Here is a 19,749-nt window from a genome sequence, read left to right as displayed (position 1 = left end):
TCATTAGGGATAAACAGTCTGGACTTTGTTCAGGTAGAAGAACAGAGATGAATCTGATTGATGCTCAATTGCCCATCCATATCATAATTGACACTGGGGATCCTACCCTGCTGATGTTGTTGGACTTGACAGCAGCATTTCACAACGTAACCCACCCAATGCTCTTTGAAAGACTGGACAAATTAGCTGTGTTTGGAATGTGCCAACATTCATTTCAATCCTTCCTATGTGGAAGTGGATTTAGGGTGGAATCATGAAACATATCCGCCAAGGTGTGCTGCAGGGATCATGTCTGTCCCCTATTTTGTTTAATATGCTCATGCACTACCCTCATGAGTTACTTGCGAAATCGGCGCTTCATTTTTCGATCTATGCAATGGTACTCAGATTGTGATACAGCTCACAAATAACCTTGTAGATACTGCTAAGGGGGTGGAGTATTTGTGGCAATCCAGAGTTGGAAGAATAGTAGTTGAATGAGCCTTATGCCTCGAAGACAGAATTGTTGGTAATCAGCACTAATCACTGTTTGAAGGAGCATAGTGCTACCTAATTCTCCTTCATTGAGGTTGAGAAAAGGGAAAATCCCTTGAGTTATTTGTATTGAACAGCAGTCAGTCGCAAAAACCGGAGAATCATACAATATAGATGTACGACTGCCATCTTAACTTGCATAGAAAGACAGAATACAGGCCTAATATTGCAAGGGTATAAGTGGTTCCCAGATTGATTATGGCAACCTGCTACCCACAGACAAACTCCAGAAGAATGTTAATAACTCCTAGGTGCTTCAAGTTGGCTGTGGCTGACCTCTCTGGAATGGCACATATATCTGATGCTCTTAGGGAGTTGAATTGATTTCCTTTCAAAGAGTGTGTCATGTTTAAGATGCTCTATCTCACCCATGAGATATTTTATGGCAGTGCTCCAGAATAGCGCCTGGTTGGGTACTGACCTGCATGTGTATTAAGATCCGGCCAGTCGACTTTAGATCCCTCCAGCTGCCCCCTTTGAGGAACAGGCTTAAGACTTTATCACTTCAATAAACATGTTCTCCCACCACCAAAGGTGGTTTGCGCATTTGCTGTTTTGTGCATAATAAATGCAGCCCTGATTTTGTTGCGTGCCTGGTGGGGTTGGGCCAGCATGCCAAGATGGAGGGGGCGGAGGTGTAGACACTGTCCGGGTCTTAGATGAAGCATGTATCAGAAGGAAGAGTGGATCAGTGGTGTGACTGACAGGCAAGCAACATGGGCCACATTCTCCCCTTGTAAGTAGTAAACCACAGCCCAAGTGAGATCCAGAGGCCCTTCAAGCCGGTAGGCCCTGGTGCTATTGCACTGCGCATGCACAAGTGTAGACTTAGATGGTGACAATGTGTCTCTGTTGTGCCTCAGCAGCGCGTGCCCACCTGACCCTTATATCTGAGTTCCCCCTCACTGCACTAAAGCCGCTGGCCTTCACTAGGCGCACACAGCCTATGGTACATGGCACAGCAACAGTCACTCAGAATTGTTTACATTGTCCCTTTAAGGCTGTTGTTTGCTCAGTGGGGTACGTTTCTTTCAAATGCAAAACTCATTTTAAGAGTGTGTTTGAACAGTGAAATTGCCTGGTGTGTATTTTTTCTCATTTGTGAGCCCGGTTTTCTCTTTTATCTTTCAGCCTTCCCAGGTGGCACGTGCAATCCATTGCTGGTTCCATTAGTGAGTGAATGCATTCAAAGAGTAAACAGAAAGATATTCAAAGGTTGTATCAACACCAAAGGAAGGAATACATAACCTGATAAAACAGGCGCACCTCCCGCGCCGCCGAAACCTCCTAATGTATATTTGGCAGTAAACCAAATGCATCTAATTGGATTCACACAAAAAAAACCTAATCTACCCACACATGCACACGCTCACACACGCACACATGCGCAGATTTACTAAATCTTCACGCTGTTAACGAGTGAGGAAAATGATGTAAAGAGTCCAATGACGCATGAAATGATAGAAAGGTCAAGGTGAGCCTTAAGCCTACGATAGTTATTTCCTTCATGTGATAACGTAGACTCGTGCTTGATGATGCCACGGGACGAACACGCCTCTAGATTATTCGAAAGCCACCATGGCCGCCTTACAGACCTACAAAGCTGTGTCAAACCTTCCCTGCCGGTGCAAACGTCACACCGTTCACACATCACAACTAGGATATTTGTGAACTAGTGACAGCGCGTACTATTAGTACCTTTGTGTCCCTAATCTGTCGTTCATCTCATTGATGGGCTGTACCAAAAAGGTTCAAAACACAGGGGTGCTCTAATTAGGTCCGGTATGTGGCATAATCCATGCCAGACTTTCAAGATAGAAACACAAAATATATATGAAAGTCCAGTCAATCGGATGGAAACTCATTTCATTACATCGGCAACGGTTTACCTGAAAATATGGCATGGAGCCGGTCCTCCAGGGCCCTCGTGGGGCATCTTTGTTCGAATGGTATGCTCCATCACTTGATTAAAGAGTAATATGCCAAAGACTTACCGTCGGAGAACCGCAATTTCATTCTCGATGCTGCTTTCTTTTCCCTTAAGGGCTTTCTTAGGAATACATTTCACTGCAAACAACTTCCCGCTGGCCCTCTCTTGAGCCAAAACAACTTCGGAAAACGCACCCCTGCAGGAACAAAAACAATAAATAGCATCAGATGTGTCTGTTGGAGAAGGTACAGAATTACAGTCATGGACTGAGACAATCCCTCTCGTATTAAACATTTGTTAAGCTCTCCCTACATATCAGTTATGATCCATTGAATGCCCATGTTGTAATGTGTGTCTCGGTTATGTGTGATAACTCCCCGTAAGGATTACAATTAGCATCTGATTGTCTTTTAGTTCATATGGTAATGCAACATTTGGAAGCTAAGGAAATAAAGGAAAGCAACATATTTTTAACATAATACAAATTTTTGGGTTCAGGCACATGGCACGTCTACCTTCCAAAAAATGCACTGCTTAAAATGCCACCTAGTAGCAACAGTTTTCTAAAATTAGATTCAAAACAGTCATGAAAAGCAGAACTCTAAGCGCATTGTTACATAACAAATAGTAATCTATCATTGGTATGCGCCCAGAGCATTTAGGCGCTGGTTATACGTTGGGTGAGCAGTTTTCCCCAGCTGGATGCCTCTCTGCCCCATCACATCTGCCCCATTGTGGCGCATCTGCACTGGATCAAACTTTACTGACTGGAAAGTCAAGTGGAAACAAGTACTAAAATGGATGCCTGCTTGTGCCCGGGGTGGGGTGGGCTGGTGAAGTGCATGTCATGTGCCTCGGGGGCACTAGGTAGTGCGTGCTTCGATGGGAGCGTGAGAAAGAATAAAAGGCACATCGGAGATCACAGTGCGCTGAGCCCATGGCTCTTGGGCAGCGCTGTAATTTTAAAGCAAGGGTGTAGCTTTTGTTTTTATTTTGTTTTCCTGATTGTTGCTTGAGACGCTAAAAAGAAGTTCCACCAAGGCGGATGAACGCAGTACTTTGTCTATGGGAAACTGAGAAGAGAAACATACACGGAAGAGCAGGAAATAGAAAGCCTACAACCAATAGAATCGAAGAAAAGTAAAGTGACAAGCACAAGGAGCAATAAGAAGTGAAGCCGGGGAGTAAGTCCCTTTTAAGATATATAATACAATAGATTTCACAACCACAGCGCAAGTGCAGTGCAGGCTAAACCTAAAAATCACATGAGGATTGGGTAGGGGCTAAAGGCACTAGTATAGCCCGGCACCAGCCTGATCCCCTCCTGAGGCCCTGTGGAAGCTTCCCGTTCCCTGTCACCCTTCCTGCCCAGAATAGGCCCCCATCTCACATTTACCATCTGCTCATAGAAGATTGTAAATGTGGGCTGAATTATCCAAGGACTGTGCATGCTGGAAAAATCCAGGTCAATCTGAGTCCTCTTGTTATTCCTCATTTTGGGGACCATGCATTGGAAAACGCTGACTTTGGTGCTAGAGCTGCAGCCTTGCTAAGCGTGCTGTGTACACATTTCTAAAGTGGTAGGATCACAGTTCCTCATATTTCGACTATTGAACCAAGTGAAATCCATAAAAACAAAAGGCAACATTTTTAAAAACCTGGAGTACAATCATTAGCGACCCGTAATGCATTAGGGCCCTCTATAAAGGGTGCAAAATAAAGCATGTCCACATATTTATATCTGGAAGTAAAAAGGGCCAACTGAAATCTGTTGTCAGTCGAGGGGAGCCAGACATAACAGATCCATCCGACCCCTGGCTTGTCCTTTGGCTTCAGGGATCAGGAAGGCGGCAATGGGAGCAAGTAAACAGGGCTGGGTATGTGCTGTGGGCTTTCACTCTGGAACTCCGTAAGGATGATGTAACATGGAATGTTGGTGTATGAAATCCACAGTTGGATAAGGGCTGAGCACCATGCTGGGTGGTCCTGGTGGGGCTTTATTATTACTATACTATTGATCTACAATAAATACTCTTGAAACATCACAACCAGCCTGGAGTGATTACTACACACTCCTATGTCCTTCTTTGGTCTCCCCACCCCTTGGTTGTTGAAGGACTGCCAGTGGGACAAGGGTCCACACCTGTGATGACTTTGAAGGTCAGGGGTACATGATGTAACTTCATTACCCCAGGCACTTTAGTGAATCCAGAGGGAAAAGGTAAGTCAGAACCCCAACCGTAGCTTGGGTAAAAATATATATATTGTTTTACAGTTTCCCGTCCCCCGGCACCACGGGAATTCTGTACGGAACCTAAAAACAGCATTTGATTATGAAGAGACAACAGCATGGAGAGGCTATGGGATCACACATTACATTTGTGGTGGACGGTTTCCCGGTTAAACTAATCAGTGAATAGCTATTTCAACAGTATCATAAAAAACAAATTGTAAATCTTAAATTAAACATCATTAGAGAGGGTAAGGAGAACACACTACACAGTCCATTGTATTGATAGGAAAAGAGTAAAAAAAGTGCACAAATTGTCGTGCCCAGTCACCCCTCTTACCATAATGGTAGCACATGCAAATTGATTGACTACAACACATATACAGAAGCAGTTTCATATCAAAAGTTTAAGGAAAGCAGACCTTCATTCCCTATAACTCAACAAAAAACAAATACTAGACTGTACAGAAACAGGCAAAAGGGAGCATTCATGTTTTTGGATTCATGCTTTTAGGAAAGCTTAGCATGGTAGTCAAAAGGCCAACCCTGAAAAAAGTCATAAGATTAAGGTTATACTATGGTTAAGTCCTGCACACGTATGATTCAGACCACAAAGCAGCCGCGGTCCGTGTAGGTAACAGCGGTGGGGCCCAATAAGGGGGGATTTCGAGGGACGATGCAAGGGAAAATTAATTATTTATTTATTTTTCACTCGGCATCGTCCCTCGAAATCCCCTCTTACCCAGCCCCACCACCCCACCAATGTTACCTGCACGGACCGCAGCTGCCTCAAAGGGCATTTATTTGGGAGGAACACCCTGAAAGAAGGTTTCATGAGTTTAACACATTCCAGGTGGGGTTTGTTTGAAGAAAAGCAGGACATGCCTTGTCAATTTCTAATATATCAGATTGGCTATCAACGATCCTCCTGAAGTTGCGCCCGCTCAGTATATTATAAATATAATCATACCAAGGCATGCATCGAATTTCCTCCGGTTCCAGGATATCTGTTACAGTTAAGGTAGATCAAGAGGCATTATATATTTTCAGGATAATTGGGTATAAACAACCTTACGAACACGAGCAAAGCTCACAATTATCCAATGTGTTCTGAGAGACTTGGTACGAATAATCTCAGTGGGCTTTGTCCTACTCAATCTGGATTAAAAGACTACTCCCAAATAAAAACATAATTCACTCTCTCCAGATTGGCATTTCTCACCCAGAGAATTTTATGGCTTTATTCAGACTTATCAATATCAATGGGGAGTGGATCAGAGGTCCTGAAAGAACCAGGGTTAGCAACAGCAATGCTGTTAAGAAACCCTCAATCACGTGTTGATTCGTAGGTGGAAATTGGCGGACCTAGAGTGTGTGTGGGAGGCTCTATTATTTGGAAGGGACTCCCTCGTGAGGTGGGTGAATATAGTTCTTCACCAGCCAGTCTGGGTTCAATTGGAACCTTAATTATTCTTTTTTCGAGGGTTACTTCTGGTGTGGTGAGTAGTGCACGCTCTTTTCGGCGGCGGTAAGTGACTTGTTCTGTCACTGCTTCTCTCAACCCGGTTGAGAGAAGCAGTGACAGAACAAGTCACTTACCGCCGCTCTAGGTCCTGATGAAAGCCTATATGACCCTCCGGGGCATGTTACAAGGCTGAAACATGTCGACCTTACTTTCGGACACAATATGAGAGTGCACCAGACCCTAAATAATCTGATCTGTGCACACACATACACCCCTTTTTAAACTGAACTCGTACCCAGGTTTAATAAAGTTTCAAACTGGTGTTTCGAGTCTATTTTAACTCCTTTGATTATCACCTCACATTTCACTACTCACTGAGCACTATTCTCTGATCACAACTGAAATAACCAGAGGTATCACCTCCGGGTGGAGGAAGCACACGATTAACCCGATGATGATGCTGTCACGCTGTCAAACAAAAGGCGGATTATCGAACATACCGCCAATTTCCACCTACGAATCAACACGTGATTGAGGGTTTCTTAACAGCATTGCTGTTGCTAACCCTGGTTCTTTCAGGACCTGTGATCCACTCCCCATTGATATTGAAACGTCTTAGGTAAAGAAGCTGAGTGGGTCATACCCCTTCTTTCTCCCTCCTTTTGATTTATACAAATTTATTCAGACTTACCCAGGAACATAATCTTTATTTTGAAAAAAAATGTTTTTTTTACCCTCAAGGAATTCCTGAAAATCAAAACTTGTCAAACAACCTTGGCAGCCTAAAGGGTATCAGGGAAATAGGAATAGCATCATCCACCTAGAGTAGTAAAGGCAATGGTCGACTGCCAGCAACACAGATAATCTGAAACAATATTGGAAATTATATATCCAATCTGTTGATGTATTGGTTGAATAAAAGAGAGCCCACACGCACACCCGTTGAACAACCATCACAGAATTGAAAAGCACACTCAAATAACAGAATCGAAACCATATTGCATGGTGGCCTATAGATGATTGTAAGCCTTTTACAGCATAACCACAATATCAGAGTCCACCCCAGAACAAGCATGGGACAGGTCTATGATGCTAGATATATGCCCATCTGAACAATAGTAGTGGGGCCCGAATTTCCCAACATGCTTATATAGTTGAATCAAATAAAGGAAAACACCATCACCAGCATAGTTGCTATAGTATTTAACAGCAATCATTTGCAATGCCAATAGGTCTGGCTTTTAAAGCATGTTGTATGGTAATATGAATCATTAGAAGTATATAGAATGGGAATAAATAGGTATTTGTGTGGAAGCAAAGAACTGTGGAATGATATTTGTGTAGGTTAGAAGGTCAATTGCACTGTTGAGCCAGACCCAAAAATCCATTTAAGTTAATGACTGTTCTCCTTCCATCTGTACTGCCTGAATGGATTGTCGCAGAGCATTCCACATTTTAGTGGCCAAATGAAAGAAGGATCGGCCTCCCAAACGGTTGTGCTGAACTAGGGGAACCATAAGCAACAACTGATTGAAAGATCTTAAAGATCTCGAAGGAATATAATGATTAATTCTCCTTCTAAGATAAACAGGTCCATTTTTAATGAAAGGCACAGAATATAAGAAGCAAGCATGTATAAGAAATACGCTTGCATACTGACAGGAGGTGAAACGGCCTTAAGTGTGCTGAGATAGGGTCTCAGATAGAAATATTGAGAAGCAGCTGAGCAGCAGCAATCTGAACCAGCTGGAGACACTGGAAAAGGTTTTATGGAAGTCCTAGATAGAAATGTTTATATAATTCAGGTGGGAGCTGTACTACTGTTTTTCTGGCGCAATTCGGGGACCAGGCTCAAGAACATTTTAAAGCTTTCTAAAATAGAAAAGCAGGTACCAGAGACAGCCTTCACCTCTGGGGGAAAGAGAGTTACTTATCAAATCTGATTCCCCAGATTCCTACAACACTGGAGAAGGAAGAGCACCCAGTTCCAGAGGCAAGCCAGGCATCAGACCTAAGGGTGGGGCAGCAGCGGAAAAGTATACCTTCCGTTTTAGCAGCATTCAGCTTTAAGCCACTCTGCCACATCCAAGCTGCTACTCGCAACAGGCAGAATTGAAAAGACTGGTGTACTTTACAGTTATCCTCTGGAAAAGACAGCAGAAACTGAGCATCGTCTGTATAGGACACCATCGAAAACCCCAAAGGTTGGTCAATATCCTCCAGTGGCCCATATTAAAACGAGTGGGGCTGACAGTAGACCCCTGAGGAACATCAAATGGAGGATACTCAGATGAAGAAGCAAATAACGTTGATTCAGTACTATTACAAGGTCTGAAATAAACTGCGAATCATGAAGAAGATTATTATAATCTAGAAAATGGCTGAGCTGGCAATTCACAGCTTTTTCCAGGATATTAGAAAGAGCCGGGAGCAGGCAAATAAACCTATAGTTGGAATAGACCTTTGGATCGACAGGTGGCTTTCTTAGGAGGGGTAGTAAGTGAGGATGTTTCGAGGTCTTAGGAACCATCGCCTGAAAAAGATAGTTGTTCAACAAGATAATAATTAAAGGATTGATAATATGCCCAACATTAGATAGACTAACCGGGGGGGGGGACATGGATCCGAGGGACAACCAAAATGGCAATTCGAGATGGCTAATGCCAAGTCACTTAATGAGAAGAAATGAAAAGAGGTTACTGAAGAGCCAGAAAGACTCAATCGGTGGGCATGGCTCACTGATCGGAGCAGGAGAGTCCGCCACCTGAAACTTGCTGTAAATGTTTTCACTTTTTTTCCTAAAAAAAGTGAGAGATTCTAGCAAAGCTCCTTCAAGGCTGGAATAGTCCGAGATCAGGCTTTAGGGGACAAAAATGAATTCATAATTTAAAAAAATCTCTTTTGGCATATTTGAAGCTGCTGTGGTTTGATTAGCAAAATATTCAGAACGAGACTTACGGATAGCCTCATGTCAATCTCATTGGCCCGGTAATCCTTCCTCCACTGCCGCTGTAGCTGCTTACAACTGGATTTAATATAAGCAAGTGCTGGAGTAAAGCAACGGGAAGAAAGGCGAGATCTGGCTGTAGATTTTACTTCTAAGCAGAGCAATCACATCTATCACCGAGCTCAGCCAATTTCGAAAGAAAAAGGGGGCATGATCCAAAAGCATCACACAGTTGCAGAACATGACTGGAAAGGTTGAATGCCAAATTGAATTCATTTATTTTATACCAAGGTCGAGAGCTGTGCAGGCTGGGTGCCAAGGAGGTAGACTTGCCTGGAAGGGTAAATTCCAAAGGAAAGTGAAAATGATCAGACCATGTTAGAGGCCTTGGAGTGTCTGTGTGAAGGTCGGGCAAATTGGTAAAGATTAAATCCAGTGGGTGTCCAGCGTCATGAGTGGGACCACAAACTTTCTCAATCAGATTCAGGGAGACAATTGCCTCAATGATCTCAGAATGACCAAGTCCAAGCTCAACATGACATGAATGTTAAGATAACCCTTCACAGTAAAATTGGCAAATTAAAGGCTACGTAATACAATTTCATCTAAGAGCAAATAAAAAACATTCTTAGTCAGCATAGGGAGGAGGTTTATATATGAATGCACAAGAAAAATAAAAATTAGTTGAAAGTTTAAAACAAAAAAATTAAGCCCTCGTAGAGAGAGGAGTACAGATATGTGAAGGATGTACATATGTACTCAGAGCAAAAAATAATTGCAATGTCACCCCGTTTCCTATTCGGTCCATCAAGGTGCTGAATACAAAAACTGGGGGCTACCCCTAACGCAATGTCTGGGTGAGAAGTGCCCAAAAGCCAGGTTTTAGTAGGAAAAACAATATCCCAATTATTAGAAGAGATCAAATCATGGATATTTAATGCATGCTTCGGGAGAGACCATACATTAGTTAAACCAGCCTTAAACGTTTGCTCAAGAAGCTCAGCTGAACACACCGTATTGTGTACCCCCGGTAAGTAATTCCTTCCTGGGGAGAAGAAAGAAAAATCATTCGAGAACAGCATAGCAGGCGGGAAATGGGTCCATAGAGAGAGCGAACTTTTAGGAGATGATTACAGGGTTGAATTTTATTTAAAGCTTTCAATTGACTAGAATTATAAATTACTTTACCACTAGCTGGAGGACTGATGGCTAAACCACTCCATGGCTGGCGCTGGCTGCTAAACGTGGACCAGCACAGATGGGCTTGCCTTTGACATGCCAGTGGCATGTTTGCTGCTCGCATCCACAACATTATGCAGATTAAATAGGCTGCAAATGGAAAGAGGCCCGCCCAATTGAAAAACTAGAGCGCCACAACCACAAAATGGCAGCTCAGAAATGTCTCAACCAAAAAAACATAAACAGTGAAGAGTAACTGCTACCCACGTCCCCCGGTGGCAACAAGAGTCCTCAAAAATCAAAAGTTAGAATCTCATTAAAATTCCAATTAGTCATAACACAACCGTTTTTAAAATTACAGTCTCATTTAAACACACTGATCACACAGCTTCACTGTCGCTGTGCATCAGTGGAAGTGTGGAAATTAAATGGGCTGTAAAGGGGAAAGAGGCCCATCCTACTCTAAAAACTAGGGTGCCACAATCACAAAATGGCAGCTAAAAAATGCCCCAACCAACAAAAAATAAGTAGTGAAGCTTTCCTGTTACCTGTTTCCCCCTGTGACAACAAGAGTCCCCAAAAATTAAAAGTTAAAATCCTGTTAAAATTCCAATTCATCAGAAGATCACCGTTTTTTAAATTACATGATCATTTGACAAACCGATCACAAACTTTGCAAGATAAATGAAGAGCTACCCAAATCAATAAGCCCCCAGATGGATGACCTCTTTTTGAAGAGTTTGCCTTGATATCAAAAGGTAAACAACAAATCAAATAAGAGGAATTGATGGCTAAGGATTCTTGCAGCCTGACTGTAAAATATTTTGAAATTAATTCCAGCCAATCAAAAGCAGACATTCTGTCTGACTTCCTATCACAACCCATAATAAAAGAGTCAGGCAATGCAGAGGAGGCTCAATGATGCTGGCTATGTTATGAGTGCTACAGCCAATACTAGAAACATTATCATTTATTCATAAAGGAGAATCACAACCCAAATTGTCAGAGAGCTGACGGTGTGCCTCCTGGGTATTGAATAAACAATATCGAAGCCACAGAATATTATTATTATTTTTAATGCAGCTTGTAGAGCGCACGGCTACTCCAACGGAGGTGTCCCGGCGCTAGTAGTGCAGATGACCTAGGCGTGGAATCAGGAGAGCAGGGAGCTTTAGGGAAGTACAAAAAGCCATGTTTTTAAGGCTTTTTTTAAACAGGGATTCCGAATTGGTCTTCCTTGAATGTTCAGGCATAGAGTTCCAGAGTGTCGCGGTTTTAACCGTAAAGGCCCGGCCACCAATCCTGGCCTTCGCAAATCGTGGAATGACCAGAAGTTTCTGGTCATTCGATCTGAGTACTCTGGAGCATATTATCAAGCAAGGCATTAAAATGATCGCCGCTTTAGCAGCAGAAAACTGCCGCTAAAACGGCGATAATGAGCTTGATAATATGCTGCAGAGAATTCCAATAGAAGCCCATGTTGACACCAGAACATGGGCTTCTATGGGAAGTCTCAAGGGCATATTCTCAAGCCCATTATCGCTGCTTTAGCGGCAGTTTTCTGCCGCTAAAGCCGTGATAATTTTAACGCTGTTTCTTGATAATATGCCCCTCTGTTCTTACTATATTTTTGAAGTCTATGCCCCAAATACTGCGGACCAGTGTCATTCACTGCTCTAAGGGCCAAAGTGAGTGCTTTATATTCAATTCTTCTTTCCACAGGCAGCTATGTATCCATGCTTTTCATATATCTTCAAAGTATGTAGATGTGGAGTTAGGAAGAGTAAATCCATATATCCCTAACTGTACCTATCTTTCGGTATTTTGTTCCATGATATTAGTAAGACACAATATTGTTGTTGTCGATATTCAGTAGTACAATCAGTGCTGAACATTAGTAATGATAGAAATACAAGTGGCTATGGGGTATTGGGATTCCAAAGCCAAATTGTGTTTGTAATAGATTTACTTTGTAACTGTGTGCATTCTATAGAGCATGTGTAGGGTTCCCTGTCCTAAACACTTGTAGACAATCATAGAAAGAATGCTAATACCATAATAACAACAAGCTAATCACTTTTTACAACAAATGTCATCAAGAAATTGGCTTGACCAATAACAAAGTTGTGATTTTCTCGACAGGACTTACTTTTCTTTTTACATTTGGTGAGTTAATCTTTAACAGCAGACAAAAGCGAACACATGTGTTGCCTCCTTTGGCTCACAGCCTGGGGCTTTTTCAAGGATTTTAAGGATGTTTATTATTATTATGTAACACTTTTAGAGACATACATATACACAGGCTTGATATATATGTTCACATGCTTACTGAGGTGACACATGGTATCTTGAGGTGAACTGCACTCTGGGGTGGCACAATACATGTGACTGGAAAATTATAGAAACTCGTGTGCACGTCAACATGTGCAAGCAGACACAACACAACACCCATTAAAGATGGTAAAGGACATGGACCACCTAAAGCCAAGGCCTTTAGAGAAAGAAAGGTCTGTACTGGCAATCTGTTTGTTTAGAGAACCCACATCTTTTTTTTTTTTTTAAAAAAGGTTTTAATAGATGAAACGTTAAAAATGTCCTTTTTATCTTGGCCAAGCCCTGGTGGCAATGACACCTTATGTTTCATCATCCAAGTGAAGAGAACTAAGAGGCACCAGAAGACACCTGTATCCTGGTGATAAGGGGAGGAGCCCAGCCCAGACTCTTTCAAACACTGACAAGCCTGTAGGTGTGGCCAGGCTGTGCCCATTCCCAGGAAAATCTCTATATAAAATGCCCCTCCCCTAGCTGGAATTAGAATGGGAGCCCAGTGCTTATAAGTCCAGGTTCCTCTGGAATATGTACTCCCCACATAAGCTAGTTGAGAGAGAAGGGGTGTGAAGCAGCTGCACATGGTTCTCAAGTGAGAGCAGGGAGCACAACACTGTCTCTTGCGGCGTTTTAGAATCTGGGCAGAGTGCTTCAGAGTGCTACATTTTCAAGACCCAGAGGCTTGTCCCTCATGCTTAACTACTCCTTTGTAGAGCAGTAGTGCCCCCCATGCAGATTCACAGACAGAAAATGACCTTGTAGAATCCTCTCAATCCAAACTGTGATGGCTGCCTGTGGTGCCAGGCTTTTGTATGTTTCCTCACCGTACTCGCATGCAAATGGTCATGAAAACCTACATTGGCGGTAGGGAGCAGTAGGGCACATAGGGGTTTTTATATTTCTGAAAAATACTCGTTGGCAATGTGAGGGAAATGTACACATTTTTCACATTCTTTGATTTATCTCATCCAATGTAGTTAAGCACTAGTTTTGCATAGCAAAATTACGTTCCCCAGCTTTTACTCTCTTATTTCAGGGCATTCAGAAAGATAAATAGCTATTGGTATAAAGGTAGCGACAACTGTGTAGGATTCTCAGAATAGTATGAACCTTCAGGCTGGTCCACTGTCCTATGATATGATAGAAAGGCAAGTGGAGTAGCAATTTCCTAGTTGTGAAAGACACAAATGAGACCCTGTCCTCAGATACTACTCCCATCTCCCAGAATACTAGTATTTAGCAAGTCAGCTACCCTTGGGACACAGCATTAACGGACTATATTCCCAGTTTTGCTCTGCTCACGAACTACAGTTGTAAAGGGATCATACTGAGACTGTATGGCTGTGGTGAATTGTGAGTGATGTACAGCAACACACGCCTACCCAAGGAAGCCTCTGATCTACTTGCATAGCTTTCTTGGAGAATATTTTATGTGAATTCCTGTCATACCAAGATCCTAGAATAGTTATCAACTTGGAAATGGTCTCTGAGTAAAGAGGTGATACTCTCAACTTCATTTGAATCTGGTCCTCTCTTTACCAGGGAATAAATATCAGGCTGTGAACATGTTCTCTGTACTCTAGGATTTCACAAATAATTTCAGGAGCACGAGTTCCACGAGTTCTCACAAGCCTAAATATTTACAAAATTAAAACTGTAACTGATGAGCCCTTCTGAATAGATAAATGTAATGCATAGGTGTGTTTGCTGATTCTATTCTCTTTTCTCTCCATATGATTTTTTTACTCTTAAAGAAACCTCTTCCCTTAATTTCTACCATTGGACTTGGCCCTGTCTGCAGGGTCACATTCATACTTCTTGCCTTCATCCATCCTGGTTTCTAAATTAGTTTTTGTTGGCATTAGGAGTGTGTGCACTTGGCCACTGCTAACCAGTGCTAACAACCTTGTGGTCGTACCATAAAACATGGTAATATTGGCAAACGCCTGATTCGCACATTTAATTTACTTGTGAGTCCCTAGGAAAGTGGAACTATATGTACCCAGGGCCTGTAAATTAAATGCTACTAGTGGAAGTGCAGCACTCTGTGTGCCACCATTAAAGTAGCCCAATACAATTTGTCTCAGGCCTGCCATTGCAGCCTATAGAGCAATTTTAAACTGCCATTTCGACCTGGCAAAATAAACCTGCCACCAGGCCTAATCCTTCCTTTTTAATACATATTAGTCAACCCTGAAGTAGGCCCTAAATAGCCCAAACGGAAGGGTACATTGTATTGAAAAAGTAAGGCATGTATTTTGAAGATTTACATCTCCTGGTAGTGAAAAACTCCTAAACTAGCTTTTCTCTACTGTAAGGCCTGCCTCTGCCATAGACTAACATTAGGTACTTTTTTGCATTTTATAAGCGCTAACATTTGATTGGGAGCAGGTAGAACATTCATGTTTAGACTCAAATTCATTGTAATTTAAAATCCTCTTTAATGGTAAAGTCAGATCTTAAGGCACAATTCTAAAAATTTCGCTTTCAGAAAGCTGGCATTTTCCTGCCCTAACCATTTTTGTGCCCTGTCAGAGTACTGGGTGACATGGCTGTGAATGGCAAAGCTGTCCGGCTTTGTGTATTCCTCCCAGGAAGTAAGACAAAGGGGACTAGGTGTTGGCAGGATGGGTCATCCTGCCTGGATTGCTGGGGTGTGCTGTTCCCTACCCCACTTACATTTCAAAGTGGTGGCTTCAGTACACACACAAAAGAACCTGAGACTAGTCTTTTGTCAACCCAGAGTTCTTGGAGACTTGAGAGAGGAAGGAATGAACTTTCCAAAACCAGATATGGGGGTAACCTAGAAGATTGCCCCACTCAAAGGCTGGCACCAGGTACAAATGTTGGACCCTCAGAGCAACTCTTCAGTACATTCCCGAACCAGCAGATATTACAGAAGAAGAACTGCCTTGTTCTCCAGAGGACTGCTCTGCTGCTTGAAGCCTGCCATGTTCCCCAGAGGACCGCCCTACTGCTTGAGGCCTGCCTTGTCCTAACCATTTTTGTGCCTCTGCCAGTGTCCTGGGTCACATGATGGTGAACAGCTTAGCTGTTGGGCTTTGTGTATTTCTCCCTGACAGTAAGACAAAGGGGACTGGATGTTGGCAGGATGGGCCAACCTGCCTGGATTGCGTGGGTGAAGTGTTCCATGTCCCACTTACGTAAAGCCACCCTGCATGGGTTTACATGTGCTCATAAATCTCACCCCATTTCACGTGACACGTTGCGTGTTAGGGGCGTGACATGGGTGTTGCTGTGGGTGTTCCCACGCAACACCCATGTCCACTGATGCATTTCCAGATTTAGGAGCAATCGCAAATCTGGAAATGCATCAGCATGCTATGCCACCCCCAGGGGTGGCGTAGGGAGGCGCAACGAGGAGAAATGTTTTCATTTCTCCTAGTTTTTTCCTCTTTCAATGCGTGCTGCTTTCTACAGCATTGGAAGAGGAAATCACCTCAAGTGATTGTTTTTGTGCAGGAAGGTGCCTCTTCCTGCACAAAAACAATCTCCCCACGACGCAGGCACCCTTGCACCATGATGCAAGGGTGCCTGCGCCGGCGCATGGCAGCAGTGTGTGCACCAGCACAGGGAAAGGCACAGAGATGCGACATGTTGCTGTAAATATGTTGCATCCCTGTGTCTGGAAACTAGTGCAGTGTGGTGCAGCAAACTAACTTGCGACACGGCGCTGCGTTAGTTTCCCAGAAATCAGCCCCTTATTGTGTACTACACTTACCCTGACTAGGATTGTGGTTCCTGCCTGGATAGGGTGCATACCTCTGCCAACCAGAAACCCAATTTCTAACACCTATGCACTCTTTTTCTGTTATGTTGTGCAATAGTTGTGGTTCACAAAATATTAATAAGGGGTTTAGTGAGAAAGGAACTGGGGATGTTTTTTTCTGCAGCTATTTCAGAATAATATTTTATGGACTCTTTTTAGATTGGTTGTTGCATTTGTTTGCAAAAATCCAATGTTTTGTTTATGGCTTATTATAAGGGTTTGGGTTATGGCTATTTGTAAAGACAGGGTAAGGTTTCCTTATTTTTAAAAATTAATCTCATGCAACTTCATTTAATTTACATAAAAAAACAATAAATAATAATATATTTTTCATAGTTTGAGGTGAGAGTTAGAAACACTAGCTCTAGGGTGAAAATAAAGGTATAAATGACTTTTAAAATGTATTCTAATTGAAAATAATAAAAATAATACTAAAATAACGGAATATTCACATTCAGTGAGGCAATAGTAATTTAATATGAAAAATAGGCTGAAGTAGTAATGGGAAACTAGAGGTAATAGCAACATATCCCAAGGTATACATTTGTGCCAGCCTGAAAATGGACACTTTGAAAGTGTGAACCCATTTCAAGCACTCAGATTTGATACTACTGTGTGAGTCGTGAACTCGCAGCAGAAATAAAGGGTGGACAGACATAGTTGAAGGCGGAGTGCATTTATATTTTGCAAGAAGTGGCCCAGCGATGAGTGGGCACAAATGTGTCTCTCCACCCATGCTTGCGTGCAGGAATTCGGACTAAATCACCTGTTTCAAGGCAAGGCCACTACAGGAACCGAGTACAAGGACCATTGAAGGCTTCATTCATCACCACTAATGGAACAAAATGTTTGCATGAACAAAGGAGCCCCGCGTTTAGTAAGGGCAAAGTAAGATTAATGATTGCCCTCACTTTACAGGGCTTTGTGGCCGTGCAGCGAAGAGTCCCCTGCACGGCTCGCTTCAGCCCAAAGCTGGTCGTGTTTTGTTATAACTCCAACCTCGGTGGAGGTGAGGCAGGTCTCGAACCTTAAGGGCTCTTCCAGGAAGTCCTAAGGTATTGGTTAGCAAACATGCTACATATTAAGCTTAACTGCTGCTGAACGTCACAAAAAAGCAAACAGCTTCAATACAATACACTTGTTGAAAATAATGGGATGAGTGTAGAAGCTGTTTCACTATAAAATATACAATTCACTTGTAAGACCATGATGTGATTACTCACGTGGATGCAAACGCTGGGAGACTGCATCTACCAGCATGCAATGCAGTTGCTACATACTATAGCAAAGATGAACACATATAACCAAACACCCAGCGAGCGCTGCAGGCGAAGAACTACAATACTTGCCATCATGTCCCCACCCTGAAGAAGTGTATGAGCTTGAAAGCACTTTATGAAAATGAAATTCTTTTGTAGGCCCAGAATTAGAGAGGAAAAGAGCTGCTTTGGGCACTTACGTGCATTTTAATTGAACCTACACAGCCCTTCAGTCTTGTTCTTTGGTGGGTCTGTCTTTGCTGAGAGGACAGCAGAACTTGTCTGGAGAATCTACTGCTCTATAGCCAGCGAGGAGCTCAACATTCTTACATTGACATTTGGTTCACTCTCAGCGGAAAGGCCCATCAACGGCACTTGCTTACAGTAATGCACTGTTGTTTCCTCTCTGTATATAGGTTAAAAGAAGTCCTAATTGTTTATTACATCTGGGAGGGTTTCTAGAGTGAGCTTATTTTATGTAGTGTAGTTTCTAAGGCCTGATTAATGTATATACATGTATCTTGTTTAGTGAAAGCCCCTTTTAACCAAGCGTATTGCCTGGATCTTTTCCAGGGCATTGATGTGTCCACTTGGGTCAGTGCATTATTATGCCATATGTAACTCAGCGCTGAAGGGGTGGGAGACAGCAACTGTACCTGCATGTAAATCCCATACACAGGAACTGTTACCTCAGTTGGGCTGTGGCAGGCGGCTATAACACAGGTAAACCCAGCCTTGCAGCCAGATGTTCAGAAACCTCTGCTCAGAACTGGAATGAAATGGAAGGCAGACTGAGGTGATGGCTTTACGATTAACCAATAGGACCAACACCCTTGCATTGATTCACGCAATCACCACCGATCCTAGGTTCTGATTAACAAAGTTTAGTTTCATTCGCCGGATGTACGTCACCCCTGTAATGCACACGATATACCCCACAAAGTCTCAGAATAGCCCCCCAAGTGCCATCAAATCGATGCTACGTAATATCACTTGACATGTTCTTTAGTTTCCTACTACTGTACACGATAGCTGACTGTTAGCATGTAGGCTTCCAATTAGAACTACAGAATAGCCCACAAATTTGCCTCTTGGGGATGGGCGCTAGAAAATATTTTAAAAAGCAAAAATGAAGTAGAAATGTATACACTCTCATGTTAACTCAGAGGCATTTGTCATTGGCTGAGCCCTCAAGCTCCCTAGCCCTCCAGCTGAAGAAAAGACAGGAGATCAGAATGAAAATGACGAGATGAGAGAGAAACTGGAGAAAGATCTGAAATTGCGACAGTCGTTTTCTAAAAAAAACTAACATTTCTGCCAGATGAACACTAACCTTGAACGATATAAGCTCCTCGGAGTAAAATGAATGTACATGTAGTATTTTGTGAAACCCCCAACTGTAACCAGGAGACTAAATGGTAGCTTTTATTAGTATATTGAATCCTACATGTTGTGAAACTTTATACATGCAATGTTCAAGATTATTTGTTCTTTTTTTCTTATTCGGATCCTATCTCCCCACAGGCATGTATAAGTTCATTGTACTTCATAATTTGTGACATGCTGTATGCATAAGTTCGATAAAAACATCTAATGCCCAAAAACGTGATTTGTGCTGCACCACACCGGAGATGGAGAGTTAATTGCAAATATACCTTGCAAAGGTGCTGTGAATAGTCACAATTTTTGGTCTGACTAGGACCACTCTCAAATGAAGCATTGTGTATTTGTGCAAATGAGAATAACGAATCATAGTTCTAACTTGGAAAAATAAATCTCATTTAGAATTAACATGAGGTTGATCACCTATCGCTGCATTCATCCACTGAGGCTTAATATTGGCCTAATCCTCGAATCAGTACAGATGGTAAGAATGTATACGTAGTTTGAGAAAGGTGTGGGTTGGATTGAGACTCCCCCTTGGTTAACTGAATTAACACAAAATGCATTTGTAGGCAGTTAAGTGCCAGCATCTTCTGTTCAAATGTGACAGAGAAGTGATTTAGGATTTGGTTGCTAGGATGCCCACCTCACTTATTGTGCAGCCACTTCCTAGTGTGTTGCTGTGTGGAACTCCTGTAGGAGAA

At 42.5% G+C, this 19,749-nt stretch overlaps 1 protein-coding gene across 1 annotated transcript in view; it reads right to left on the bottom strand.

The window, feature by feature from the left end:
• Positions 1-19,749, bottom strand: part of CAMK1D (calcium/calmodulin dependent protein kinase ID) — a 1,392,645-nt gene that overhangs the window by 927,324 nt on the left and 445,572 nt on the right. The window contains exon 2 of the mRNA XM_085652873.1: positions 2,529-2,660. Within this exon, the coding sequence (XP_085508999.1) occupies positions 2,529-2,660 (132 nt within the window). The remainder of the gene's footprint in view (positions 1-2,528; positions 2,661-19,749) is intronic.

The sequence above is a fragment of the Triturus cristatus genome, chromosome 4_1 (assembly GCF_964204655.1).
Source record: "Triturus cristatus chromosome 4_1, aTriCri1.1, whole genome shotgun sequence".
NCBI classification, from domain to species: Eukaryota; Metazoa; Chordata; class Amphibia; order Caudata; family Salamandridae; genus Triturus; species Triturus cristatus.
This window is presented reverse-complemented; position numbering and strand designations above follow the sequence as displayed.